At 44.3% G+C, this 15,069-nt stretch overlaps 1 protein-coding gene across 1 annotated transcript in view; it reads right to left on the bottom strand.

Annotated features, from left to right (window-relative positions):
• Positions 1–819: 819 nt before the first annotated feature.
• LOC126209943 (cytochrome P450 4g15-like) overlaps positions 820–15,069 on the bottom strand; it is a 75,453-nt gene continuing 61,203 nt past the window's right edge. Inside the window, exon 5 of the mRNA XM_049939059.1 lies at positions 820–1,248. Coding sequence (XP_049795016.1) covers positions 820–1,248 — 429 coding nt within the window. The remainder of the gene's footprint in view (positions 1,249–15,069) is intronic.

Raw genomic sequence — 15,069 nt, 5'->3', positions numbered from 1 at the left:
AGTCCTTTAGGTTTAGCAATGTCATGAGAGCCATCCTCTGCAGAAGAATGCAGGAGTACCCTGTCAGTGGCTGTTTAGTAGGAATCACATGACATCCTGGATTTGCATCACGAGGTCCAGCAGTGTGGCCTCAAAGAGAATGAGTTCCAGCAGTGTAAAGTGTGTTATTATGTTATTAGTGCCATGCAGCAGAATCTACTTGGGTGAACCATGTACAGTCTTAAGGAAAATGCATTGTCTTCCAGGTCCTCCCAGTGGATGTGTAACAGGAAGCTGAATCTCCTGTGAGGACTGGCTAGGAAGACAATGTCACAAGAGCAGTTCGATGTGCCAAGTCCAGGAGGAGCACACAGGTGATTGCTTGATGTGAAGGCTGATGTAAAAGGGTGTAGCACTGTAAGTCTTCCAAGTGGCTGTTTAGCAGGAACAGAAGTGGCTCTCGCTGTTCACCATGAACATACTGAGGTCCAGGGGCACATTTTGCTCCTACAGAGTGGACACCTGCAGAGACACACAGGAAACCCTTATTATTTGGACTGTGTGCAGGCTGAAAGAGAGTGTTGTGCCCCAGGTCCTCTCGATGGCTGTGCATCAAAATGATGAATCTCCTGTGAATACTGGCTAGGAAACAATCAGCTTTATAAGTGTCATGAGAGCAATCCTATGTGCTAGCAGGAGCGGAGTTCCTGATGGTATCATGTGACGGATGATGGAAAGGATGTAGCGTTCCAAGTCCTCCCAGTGGCAGTGACCAGATAGCAGAAGGACCTCTGGTTGTTCACAACCCAATGAAGTCCGAGGATGTGTCGGGTGGTGGCGCTATAGGCCAGACTCTTGCAGAGGCACGCAGTAGACCTCGATCGGCTTGATGGTGTGTAGGGTGATGGTGAGCAAGGCGTGTTCGAGGTCCTCCCAGCGGCTGTGTGGCAGGAACCGGAGGCGTCTCAAGACGGTCGCCAGGAAGACTTTGATCTCGAGGCGCGCGTACTGGGAGCCCACGCAGTTTCGTGAGCCCAATCCGAACGGCAGGTAGCTGCAGGGGTGCTCCTCGCCACTTCGACCCTCCAGGAAGCGCGAAGGGTCGAACTTCAGCGGGTCTGGGAAGAACTCCGGCAGGCGGTGCGTGAGGAAGGGCGTCACGAACAGCATCGCGCCCTTCGGGACTGGTACCCGCCCTTTGGACAACCAGATCTCCTCCCTGACCATCCGAGGGAGCATCGGAACCACCGGGAACAGCCGCAGCGTCTCCTGTGGTATCATCCCCGGCACTGACATACAGGTTGAGTATACATGCTTCTACTTTCCTAAGGTACCAACAATACCCTACCCCAGATTCTTTAAGGAATTGAAGACCCATGTATAAAACAGCATCAGACGTCTGTTCTTTGAGAGACATTGACTGTTAAACTTTTTATTTCCACTATTGCAATTTCGGCCTTATGCCATTATCAAGTGCAGAAAATGACAACGACATATAAATGTGGCAGCCAGTATAAAGATCACTAAAGTTGACATGGCTTAAAGGCAAAACATCTGCACTTGATAATGGCCTAAGGCCGAAATTGCAGTTGTGGAAATATAAAGTATAACAGTCACTGGCATAAACGTGATGTCTTTAAAAAAAATTTTACATGACTGTGAATCCCAGTTATGAAAAGTTAATTAGACGTCTGTTTCTTTGAAAATCAGATGACTTGTTAAATATATGATGTTAAGCAGGTAAAATCTTTAGGGTTGAAAACACAAAACAGTAATTATGTCGGTTTCATTAGTTTCTAATTATTCACCCATAGAATAGTGGAAAAGCTGATATCATTTTTTTTAATTCTGTAGATAAGCATAGGCCATACATTTTCTTTGTTTATTAAACCTGATCTGATTAGGGCCATCATTCCCTCTGTTACATCAGACCAGGTTGTCACACATACAGTACCTTTTTATGTCTTAGTTACCTAAGAAATAACAATTTTAATATGATAGTGTGTGAGTCAATGTCAGTAAGTAACACAATGAACTCTCGGCTGCTACTACTGCTGTTGATGCCAATGGTGGTAATAATAACAAAAATAATAATCATAAAAACAATCATGATAGTGGCACATATAAATAGAATGTATAGGTGTACAAAATAGATGCTTTCTGACACACTGAGTTCTGAGGAAAGGAAATTTAAGAAGACTGCATCACGTAAGCGCACGGGGAAATGAGGAAGATCTGGTTGGAAACAAGGATGTACAGAGGCAAAGAATGTGTACGAGGAGAATGGTAGTCATTATTGTTGCTCCAGGAGGTATGTCATTAATTGTCTTCTGGAGCTAGATATGTTACTCAATTCTCTAATATAATCGAGGAAGGTACCCGGTAGAGGCATATCAGAATTACCTTCCTACACAAATTTTTAAATTCCGTAAGTATTTATACCAACGATATTGAGACCTATTTACATTTATTTGGAAACGTAGTTCCTCTCCTAAGCTGCGTGTCGTACAATGATAAAATTTTGTAGGTATCTTCAGTGGTATATGTGAAACTGCTTGCAACCTGGATACCGCTTTGAGTTAGCGGAAAAGAAATAATACACTGAAATGTCGTGCCTGATGCGGGAAGTAAACTGCTTGAGTAAACAACATTTAGTAAGCGGAGCTGCAAGCGAGAAAAAATTTAGAACAGGTTTGGAATTATATTTGATGTTTGTTGAGAGTCGCTGGGCGCTCTCGTTACCAAACACTGGATAAGTATATACTTTGTACGTCCCAAGAATAATCATGATGTACGCAAACACACACGCGACGATTGGTCAGCAGCCGTACACAGGTTGTAATGAGACACCTTTTCCTAACATAACCTTTTTTATAGAAACAGGCGATATCAAAAGATACTTTAAATCTTGTATAGGTTAAAATTATCTCAGCTGTTTCACTAAAAGATTTTCATATGATTTTGAATAGAATATATTATATTTCAGGCTAAAACGTATAAAAAGAAATTAATTTGTTAGTACTCCATACATACAGTTAAAATTACTCTTCTTTTAAAAGTATTTGAAATCACGAAATATCTGCCATGCTTAAAATGCATATTACTAATTGCAAAATGTAACCTAATTATTAAATTTATTTCTGGTATCGTTTATAAAATAACGTTATATCTTGGTGATGATTCTCCTTTTGTCAAGAAAGTTTGTAAACTCTTTTGCTTTTCAAACTCTTCGGAACATTGTGAGTAACGCAGAGTGTAAGGAGCAGTGGGCATGCCTCTGATTGGATCGGACGTAACTTCGAGGTTGACACTAACAATGTAATTTGTGGTGTTATGGAAGTGAAGATTTTAAAGACGGTGTGATACTGAAAACTGTGACAAAAAATAAAATTCAAGAGTAAAACAGGCAAATCTTCAAAAATAATGCAGATCAACAGGAATATTACGCCTCTCGAAGCTTTCGAAGCTTTTGAACAGACAAGAAAAATTAATGCTGATGTGTGCTTGTGTGAGATTACAAAATGTTGATATACTCTTCGAAGCAGGTCTCACGTATGTGTTAGATATCTTATTACTACGTTACGTTGAATGAAACTTTAAGATATTCTGATGCCCTAACAACCATCAGAGTTTTTCTTAAGCATACTTTAGCTTCGTAGTTTTCATTTTAAAATCGTGTACAGCCCGTACTGTTGTGGTCTGATTGTCGCACTGCCAATACGCTGACGCCGCTGCCTGTTAAAAAGGGGCTCCAAACAAGCTGCTCTTCTATGTTTTACAAAAGTCTACAGAAAAAATTTAGCTTTGAACTTTTCCGAGGAACTGTATTTACTAAAGTTGAGTACGCTTGCGGGATGTACAGCTGAACCGGTAGCATTGAAGTACACTTCATAGATCGAGGGTTCGAATCTCACTCTGATTATTCCTCTTTCTTCGTAAAGTTTGCAGTAGCTACATCTTTGAAATGTAAAAGTTATAAAATATGTGCTAGTTAACACATGTATAATGGACATTTCTTAGTGAAATATCCGAGTCTTCTTAAATTCTTGAATTAAGTCAGGTGATGTTGAGGCAATTAGATTAGGAAATGAGATACTTAAAGTAATAGATGAGCTTTGCTATTTGGCCAACAAAATAACTGAGGGTTGTACAAGTAGAGAGGATATAAAATGTAGACTGGCGATAGTACGGAAAGCGTTGGTGAAGAAGAGAAATTTGTTAAAATCGTTAACATCGAATATAGATTTAAGTGTCAGAAAGGCTTTTCTGAAAGTATGGAGTGTAGCAATGTATGGATGTGAAACACGGACAATAAACAGTTTAGACACGAAGAGAATAGAAGATTTTGAAATGTGGATCTACAGAAGAATGGTGAAGATTAGATGGGTAGATCATGTAACTAATGAGGAGCTACTGAACAGAATTGGGTAGAAGGGGAATTTGTGGCAGAACTTGACTAGAATAAGGGATCGGTTGGTAGGACACGTTCTGACGCGTCTAGGGATCACCAATTCAGTACCGGAGGGATGTGCGGAGTGTAAAAGCCATAGAGGGAGACCAAGAGATGAATACACTAAGCAGATTCAGTAGGATGTAGGTTGCAATATTTACTCGGAGATTAAGAGTAGCATGGAGAGCTACATCAAACCAGTGTTTGGACTGAAGACCATAAAACGTAACAAGTTGTTCCTATTAGGTCTACAACTTTGCTCCCACCATTCTTTCCTCGAAGTTCGAAGCTCTGTTGCGCAAAACTAACAAAAAATTGACGATTCAAAGTACTGGTCATCGCTGGCAACAAGTTTTTCCCAGCTTTCGAGCAGCGTAAGAATCCCGCGGCGGCACAACTGGGCGACTTTGGAGGAGGTCCAAGACCCGATTGTATTCTGCACTTGTTCATACATGACTGGAAGTGATGGTTAGGGGGCGGTCAGAGGGAGCAAGATTTACGGCGGGTGGTGTAGGACTCCCCATTTCAACGTTTGCAAGTATATCCTGATGGGTTTTGCGACATGGGTTCGCGCGTTGTCATGCTGGAAAATGACGTGATAATGTCTGTCGCTGCGTTGCGGCCGTTTGTCTTTCAGTGCTCGGCGAGGACGCATCAGCTGCTTTCGTTAACGTTATCCTGTGAGTGATGCCGTCCGTTTGAGTATCTTCGAAAACCTTCTCTCTTCCACCGTCGTGCCGGTCTACGACGCCAAAATCACCGTTCTTAAAGGACTGGAACCGTTCTCTGCACGTTCTTTCACTAATAGGTGCCTCACCATAGGTCCTACCCAGCATTTAATGAGCCTCAGCTGCAGATTTCTTCATGTCGAAGCCGATAGTTAAAACTTCACACAAATAACGAGAATTGGGCTTGTAAGTCGACATATCCAATCGAGAAAAACTTTAGGATGCAATCACAAATAGACTAAAAAATGCTAACGCTTACTGTACGACACGACACAAAACCACTTGCCGCTACTGCCATCTGCTGGAAAACGCAAAAGAAGCAAAGTTGTAGACCTAATAATTACATACTTGCCGAAAAATTCCATTTCCCATTGCAAACATAAGCTGTTAACTATCGATATTTTATGAAATATTGTTGTAAAGTTTCTTTTAATTTACGGCTATGGTCAGAAACTCTTTCTTAGCAGATTACCGGTTTCGGTCGATAGTGACCACATTCAGATCTGTCTTATAAAAACAAAATTCTAATGTACTGCAGGCATAGTGGCATCGTCAAATGTTAAATGCAGAATCAGCACCAGCATTTAACATTTGACAATGCCTCTATGGCTGCAGTACATTAGGATTTTGTTTTTATAAAACAGATCTGATGATGGTCATTATCGACGGAAACCGGTAATCTGATAACAAAAAGTTTGTGACCATAGACGTAAATTAAAGGAAACTTATTCTATATACGGGTCACTGTTTTATTCGCGACAATGTCGAAGCTTGTGAAATTGTTATAAAGGTTTAAACTAAGAAAACATAACAAATTAAATTTTCTTGACAAAATGGAACATGATATCCTCTTTGTTTGCACCTTATTCTTTGTTTTATACCACAGATGTGATCTCGCACTAGCTAGGGTGATAAGTGTCGTGGAAACAAAGAAAACAATAATTTTCACAGCACTGAGCACACTCTACAACTGCTGCCTTCTTACGGTTGCCACCCTAGAGCCAGGTTATACGCTTTGTCGCAAGGAGTGACAACACATTTAAGCTGCCAGACGTACTGGAAGTAAAGCTCGGAGCTTTGGCACACGTCACTGTCAAACACTGGCGGGGTACAGAACGGCACGTCAAAAGAGAAGAAGAGAAAATGTGGCTCTTGGGTGGCTTCGTGGAGTCTGTTGTTGATCGAATCATTATCAACGTAGCAGAAATGTATTTCTCGTATGCGGATACGGAAGGAATTGAACGACTAATTGTAAGTACGAGGGTCTCCCAGAAAGTGATGCACCGCATACTTTTTTCTCAGCCGAAAACAATGCTACGAATGCGAAACGCTACGTACGTAAGTCCCCTCAGTGAGCAAGACAAGTTTCCGCCACTTTCGACAGACAGCGTAGCTGCAGGACAGATTCAAAATAGCGTCAGTAGGTGATGTACGTTACAAGCGACATGATGTCATTAAATTTCTCACTGCAGAGAAAGAAACGGTGGGGAATATTCACAAACGCTTGTGCAAAGTCAATGGAGCGTCTGCTGTCGACAGAAGTACAGCTACTTGCTGCGCACGGAGGGCGAAGTCATCGAAAAGCGGTTCGGCGGAGCTCCACGATTTGCAGCGGCCGGGGAGACCATCCACGGCTGTCACAACTGCCGTGTTGCGGCGAGCTGGTGTCATTCTCCATTGAAGGGTGCCACTCGTGGGAGACATATTGAGGACAATGAGGAGGTGATTCACACAGTGACCAGGACAAGGTGTTGTGGCCTTCTCCACCAGACATCACGGCGTCTAGAGTATCAGCAACCAAACAGCCTGCAGCCGCGGGTTGCCCGGTCGCAGGCACACCGAAGCACTACACAACCGACAGACAATATTGATGAAAGGCCACAACAACAACAACAACAACAACAACAATAACAACACAGCAAAGACACCAGCGGCCACCAGGGGCACTACCGGCCCACATAAACATAAGGAAGAGGTCGCTGCAGATCCCAGAACTATTTTCACACGTCAAACCACGTGATGGAAAATAGTTCCGAGGTACTCCTCCGCCGAAGCGCTATAAACGCCGGCGCTCGGCCGCACATCGGCAGTTCATCGACCGCCAGCAGATGTGGATAGCTGCCGCTCTGGCAGCCCGGCTTGGATCTTCTCGCTGATCTCTGGATTAGGCTTGGTATATCGGAGAAGTCTCTTATGGAGACTAGTAGGAAATTATTTCAGTTGTTTTCTATATTATTCTTGTATGTAGTTGTGATTCGAAGACGGATCACTACTTTGTGTTGGTGTTATACTTCGATAATTTGTTTGGGTTAATTGAACAGTCCAATAAATTGTTTTCGGACTTTGTTCGTTAGTTAGGATTGATACCGACAGGGCATACACGCCCATGTTTTGGACAGGAGGAAGGCCATAGAACGGGATGGAGATTACGTGAAAAAATAGGGTGTGTAGATAAGACGGCATTCTTTCGTGTATGCAATTCTCATTATGTTCAATAATGATTCGTTGGAGGAAAAAAATGTCGTGCGTTACGTAATACGTTCAGTGGCTTCAATATTTAACTATAAGGTGAAATTCTATAACATATTTTAGTGTCACATATCTCGCGCAGAAAAATTATCCTATGTTTAAGTTAAGAATCTGCGTCATTCTTGTTTTTACTACGATCTTATGTTAGCTAAGAACGAGACCTTGTTATGTTTCCTGTCTGGTCCCTTAAGAAATGTGTGGAGTTTGGTAGAGTCCTGCCGAATATTACTTCATTCTCTTTAAAAATTAAATGACATCCGGAGCTATATTATTTCTCTGCAACGGCTCACATCTCTGCACTAGCTGGCTACCCAATGCTGTCCAGATTAAATGCACCGGAAACGCAGTTGTTTCGTATAATCGCTCAGTCGATGTGCGCCTGACGCACAGCCTAAAACATACCATAAAAAGTACCGTTATTGTTATACTTGACTGTACTCAAGAGAGCAAAGCTATGGCTACACGTGAAACGAAATCCAATGAGATTCCAGAAAACGTGGAATAATACGTAGTGTTACGTTTGTATCATATTTATTCTTATGAACACAGTGTAGTCTGGATTTTTCACCTTGCTGTTTACAGAAAAGCTAGTTATCCACCCATTTCAATGTTAATGATGTCGTACTTCCAAAATTATGTTTTCTTGCTATGATTTACACTGAGGAGACAAGTCATGGGATAGCGATATGCTCGTACGCAGATGGCGGTAGAATCGCGAACACAAGGTATGAATGGGCGGTGCACTGGCGGAGCTCTCATTTGTGCTCAGGCGGTCCATATAAGAATTTTTCACACGTGATTATGTCCGCACGACGTGAATGAACAGACTTCCAAATCCGAATGGTATCCAGAGCTGGAAACTTGGGACAGTAAGTTTCGGAAATCGTTAGGGAATTCAATATTCCGAGGTCCACAGTGTCAAGAGTGTGACGAGATTACCAAATTTCGGGCATTACCTCTCACCGCGGACAACGCAGTGGCTGGCAGCCTTCACTCAGCGGCCTGGAGCAGCAGTTTTTGGGTGGAGTTGTCAGTGCTGACAGACAAGCAACACTGTGTGGACGTATCCGCCAGGGCAGTCCGGTGAAATCTGGCGTTAATGGGCTCTGGCAGCAGACGACCGACGCGAGTGCCTTTTCTGACAGCACCACATCGCCTGCAGCGCCCCCTGTGGGCTCGCGACCCAATCGATTGAACCGTAGACGACAGGGAAAGTGTGGACTGGTCAGTTGAGCGCGGATTTTAGTTGATAAGAGCCGACGGTAGGGTTCGAGTGTGGTGCAGATCCCACGAAGCCACGGACCCAAGTTCTCAACATTGTACTTTGCAAGGTGGTGGCTCCATAATGGTGTGGACTGTGTTTACACGGAATGCACTGGGTCCTCTGGTCCATCTGAACCTACCACAGAGTGCAAATTCTCATGTTCTGCTACTTGGAGACCATTTGCAGGCATTCATGGATCTCATGTTCCCAAACAAATATGAAATTTCAATGGATAACAATGCGCTAGTCAGGACGGTGTGGGCAGTCCTAGGGAATAATTTGGTCACCCAGATTCCCCGGCATGAAACCCATTGGACATTTGTGGAAAATAATCGAGAGGTCGGTTCGTGCACAAAATCCTGCAATTGTGGACGGCTAGAGAGGTAGCGGGGCTCAGTATTTCTTCAGGGGAGTTCCAACGACTTGTTGAGTCCACCCCGCGTCGAGTTTCTGCACTACGAGAGGCAAAAGGAGGTGCGACACGATGTTGGCGGGTATCAGAGGACTTTCGTCACCTGAGTGTTTTTTGCAGGTGCGTTCGGTGGTGTATGTACATCTACATCTACATACAGACTCAGCAATCCACCATACGGTGCGTGGCGGAGGGTACCTCGTACCACAACTAGCATCGTCTCTCCTTGTTCCACTCCCAAACAGAAAGAGGGAAAAATGACTGCCTATATGCCTCTTTACGAGGCCTAATCTCTCTTATCTTATCTTTGTGGTCTTTCCGCGAAATGTAAGTTGGCGGCAGTAAGATTGTACTACAGTCAGCCTCAAATGCTGGTTATCTAAATTTACTCAGTAGAGATTCACGAAAAGAACGCCCTTTCCTCTAGAGACTCCAACCCGAGTTCCTGAAACATTTCCGTAACACTCGCGTGATCATCAAACCTACCAGTAACAAATCAGACCGCCTCTGAATTCCTTCTATGTCCTCCCTCAATCCCACCTGATATGGATCCAAAACGCTCGAGCAGTACTCAAGAATAGGTCATATTAGTGTTTTATAAGCGGTCTCCTTTACCGATGAACCACATCTTCCCAAAATTCTACTAATGAACCGAAGACGACTATCCGCCTTCCCCACAACTGCCATTACATGCTTGTCCCACTTCATATCGCTCTGCAATGTTACGCCCAAATATTTAATCGACGTGACTGTGTCAAGCGCTACACTACTAATGGAGTATTCAAACCTTACAGGATTCTTTTTCCTGTTCATCTGCATTAATTTACATATATCTATATTTAGAGCTAACTGCCATTCTTTACACCAATCACAAATCCTGTCCAAGTCGTCTTGTATCCTCCTACAGTCACTCAACGACGACACCTTCCCGTACACCACAGCATCATCAGCAAACAGCCGCACATTGCTATCCACCCTATCCAAAAGATCATTTATGTAAATAGAAAACAACAGCGGACCTACCACACTTCCCTGGGGCACTCCAGATGATACCCTCACCTCCGATGAACACTCACCATCGAGGACAACGTAAATTCTGACTGCAAACAGTGTCCTGAACAGTCAGTAATAAGGAAGACATGAATTTAAAACGTTATTGCTGATGCACAAGTTTTACTGCACGAACAACGCAAATGGAGTAAAAATATTTTATCATTTTCCGGAGGCCGTCAGCGAGACAAAGTTTGGAAAATGTTACTTATTACGTTTAAAGTTTCTTGCAGTGACTGACTGCTCTCTTTCTCAAATACTGGCTGAAATTAATCTGGGTGATTTGCGCACCATGACTTACACTGCCTCGAGGCATGTACACGGTTTCTGACTGTAATACTTGTAACGTACAATTGTATCCCTTAATGAGCAGATTATGATAGCATTTTGATTCGGTCAATGATCATATGAAACGCTGACTTCAAGTTTTTGTTTCCCCTATAAGCTGCCAGACGTGCATCTTGCTACCGACAATGTGCGCCTTTCCATGGGTTTTGTGGTACAGATCGCCGTATTTTATGGAAGTACATCAGTTTGCAATACTGACTGGCACCTAATAATTTCGTATAGTTGACTAGGTGGTTTCGGTGGTGTAGCTATTCACAAGGATCTTCGATACATGTCAGATATAATATAATTAAAATACAAAGTAGAAAACAACCCTTTATTTTCAGCCGACGGAATAAAAAGCGAACTTAAAAAGTACACTCCTGGAAATGGATAAAAGAACACATTGACACCGGTGTGTCAGACCCACCATACTTGCTCCGGACACTGCGAGAGGGCTGTACAAGCAATGATCACACGCACGGCACAGCGGACACACCAGGAGCCGCGGTGTTGGCCGTCGAATGGCGCTAGCTGCGCAGCATTTGTGCACCGCCGCCGTCAGTGTCAGCCAGTTTGCCGTGGCATACGGAGCTCCATCGCAGTCTTTAACACTGGTAGCATGCCGCGACAGCGTGGACGTGAACCGTATGTGCAGTTGACGGACTTTGAGCGAGGGCGTATAGTGGGCATGCGGGAGGCCGGGTGGACGTACCGCCGAATTGCTCAACACGTGGGGCGTGAGGTCTCCACAGTACATCGATGTTGTCGCCAGTGGTCGGCGGAAGGTGCACGTGCCCGTCGACCTGGGACCGGACCGCAGCGACGCACGGATGCACGCCAAGACCGTAGGATCCTACGCAGTGCCGTAGGGGACTGCACCGCCACTTCCCAGCAAATTAGGGACACTGTTGCTCCTGGGGTATCGGCTAGGACCATTCGCAACCGTCTCCATGAAGCTGGGCTACGGTCCCGCACACCGTTAGGCCGTCTTCCGCTCAGGCCCCAACATCGTGCAGCCCGCCTCCAGTGGTGTCGCGACAGGCGTGAATGGAGGGACGAATGGAGACGTGTCGTCTTCAGCGATGAGAGTCGCTTCTGCCTTGGTGCCAATGATGGTCGTATGCGTGTTTGGCGCCGTGCAGGTGAGCGCCACAATCAGGACTGCATACGACCGAGGCACACAGGGCCAACACCCGGCATCATGGTGTGGGGAGCTATCTCCTACACTGGCCGTACACCACTGGTGATCGTCGAGGGGACACTGAATAGTGCACGGTACATCCAAACCGTCATCGAACCCATCGTTCTACCATTCCTAGACCGGCAAGGGAACTTGCTGTTCCAACAGGACAATGCACGTCCGCATGTATCCCGTGCCACCCAACGTGCTCTAGAAGGTGTAAGTCAACTACCCTGGCCAGCAAGATCTCCGGATCTGTCCCCCATTGAGCATGTTTGGGACTGAATGAAGCGTCGTCTCACGCGGTCTGCACGTCCAGCACGAACGCTGGTCCAACTGAGGCGCCAGGTGGAAATGGCATGGCAAGCCGTTCCACAGGACTACATCCAGCATCTCTACGATCGTCTCCATGGGAGAATAGCAGCCTGCATTGCTGCGAAAGGTGGATATACACTGTACTAGTGCCGACATTGTGCATGCTCTGTTGCCTGTGTCTATGTGCCTGTGGTTCTGTCAGTGTGATCATGTGATGTATCTGACCCCAGGAATGTGTCAATAAAGTTTCCCCTTCCTGGGACAATGAATTCACGGTGTTCTTATTTCAATTTCCAGGAGTGTATAACCCGTTAACGTACCTTCACATCGGTAACCAACTCCAACAAAGAGTTACATACAACTGTCGTGAGTCTGGCAAAACTTGCAACTGTCGTGAGTCTGGCAAACCTTGCAACTGTTGAAGTGTTGAAAAATGTTGACAACGGTTTCAAACTCTTGTGAACACACGTTTGGCATTTTCATTTTTTGTTACAGGAAAGCAGAGGAAATGGACTCTGACTGTGAAGTTGCCATTTGTTATGGTGGGAGGTGCCGCTTTTGCTCTTTCAGAGTGCATGATGAAACCATACGCAGGATGGCAAGAGAAAGGCAGCCAGGAAAGAATCCTCGATTACCGAATATCTCGCGCTAGAAGAATTGTGGAGAATTTTTTTGGAATATTGTGAGCAGTTTTCTAGCGTCTTACAACAACTATGCACTTAAGTCCTGAAATAGGGACATAGTCACTTCTGCAACTGTGTCTTTGCACAGTTTTCTAAGAGGAAACAAAGAAATTGCCATAGTTTACTCACCATCTGGCAGTTTTGATGTGGAAGATCCAGAAACAGGCAGGGTTTTGGATGGCAGTTGGAGGATGCCTCCGGAAAATGTCTTCAGAGAAAGGGAGGCAACGCAGGAAGAACGAAAAGAATATCAGAGATGAGTTTGCAATGCATTTTGTATCGAGTGTTGGTAAAGTGAAAAGGCAAGAGAAATATCAGTAAATAGATATCGAGTGAAAAGACTCATGTAATTAAAAACTTCCAAAGAAAACCCTTATAGCTTTAGTTATTAACGATGTAAGCCATTAATTTTTATACTATTCTATATAAGATGTTAACAAAATGATATGACAAGAGAAATAAAAAATTACCAGTGAAAGCACAGTTGTAATCACAAAATTTACGACCAAAAGTCTTACAGCTTCAGTTACACTAGAGAATGCCATTTTACTTACGATTGTAAATATTTTTTCCCCTGGCTTGTTCACGCCTTCCAAATACTTGATATGCTCTTAAAATATCCATTTGGGAACGTAAATCTCAGTTGTCCCAGACCCACATTTAGTTTTGACCGTTTTACAATGCTCGCGGTTGTACTATGTTTTCATATTTGTCAATTTCCTTTCGCACTCCCCAAACGGTACACCAATTTTATCTGGAACGTCTTTCAACAAATCTTTCCTTTTATGTCTGTCTTTATAGACAGAATCAGAAGAATCCTACAGAGGTTCCCTCATTTCATTTTGTAACAGAAACTGAATTGTTAGATCTGTTGACGACGCGTGAGTCGCCATTGTTGAAAGAAACACAGCAGACGAAGAAAGAAACACTGCAGATGACACGGTAAATGCCCATGCGCAAGTCACCCAATTCTTACCGTGTTTCCTCACTGACCATAAACTGCAAACTCAAGACAACATTTCCCTCAACTAGTTGTTCAGACTCACGACTTCAGACAACGGTTGAAGACTAAGTCAAGCTTTGAGTTGGAAACAGGTGTCAACCGAGGTTGTTGGAGTTGATTTTCAATGTGAAGGTACCTTCATACTCACATACTGGGGTTACAGTCAGCGTTCTTCTGTACGTCACAAAGTTTTAGGAGCAGAGCGTCGTCGACCAGACATACAAGACAGTAGTAATTAACGAAACATAAAAATGGAGGATATACAATAAAATATTTAACTGCAAAATATTTACCTAAATTTCTGTACTTAAGAACTGTCAGCGTGGCGTTTTGTCATTGTTTTTTCATACTGTCACGCAGAGTTTTTTCTCTTTTTATCCGGATGTTGTGTTTTTGTTTATTTACAACATGCTCCATTACACACTATCTGTCATACTACATGTATGTATTTTGTGTGTGTGTGTGTGTGTGTGTGTGTGTGTGTGTGTGTGTGTGTGTGTGTAGTGTTAGTAGTGTTTGTGTTGTATGGTGGTGGTGGTGGTGGTGGGTTGAGAAGGAAGAGGGTGCAGCCCTGGTGCCGGCGGCCCACAGACTCCTCGCGAACTGAACCGAGGTGGCTGCCGAGCATAACGCCCCCACCTGACGGACGGATCACCGTCCACTGTGTTGCACGCCCCCACTTCATCACACACTGCGAAGAGGTTTGGTACTTAAACCAGGGCACTGACGCCAAGGCTGGTGATCAGCAACTTTATGCCACCACCGCTCCTCGCCTTGCCGGCCAAATACTGCCAATGAAAGTTTTTTCCACAAACCGAGATTCGAACCCGTTTATCCTGCCGGTCGAGCGCCACCACATAAGCGCGCCTTAGAGATTTTCTTCTTTATTGATGTTATTTTGTTCGTTACGTGACATTTGTTCGGGGCGGACGTCCCATGACACCCATTCGAGTTCATTGTTGATCCATTCACTCAGTTTTTTTACCACACAGGACAGCTAACCCTCCGACCGCACACTGAGCTACCGTGCCGGCTTTCCGTTCTGTTTGCTCTGGGCGGACGTCCCATGAGGCTTGTGCAAGTTCATCGTCGTTTCATTAACTTAGTTTTCTTATTACAGAGGGCGCGGCTAATCCTCTCATCGAG

This window comes from Schistocerca nitens, chromosome 10, assembly GCF_023898315.1.
Source record: "Schistocerca nitens isolate TAMUIC-IGC-003100 chromosome 10, iqSchNite1.1, whole genome shotgun sequence".
In the NCBI taxonomy this organism is placed as follows: domain Eukaryota; kingdom Metazoa; phylum Arthropoda; class Insecta; order Orthoptera; family Acrididae; genus Schistocerca; species Schistocerca nitens.
Note: the sequence above shows the minus strand (reverse complement) of the source record. Positions and strands in the feature narration are given on the sequence as shown.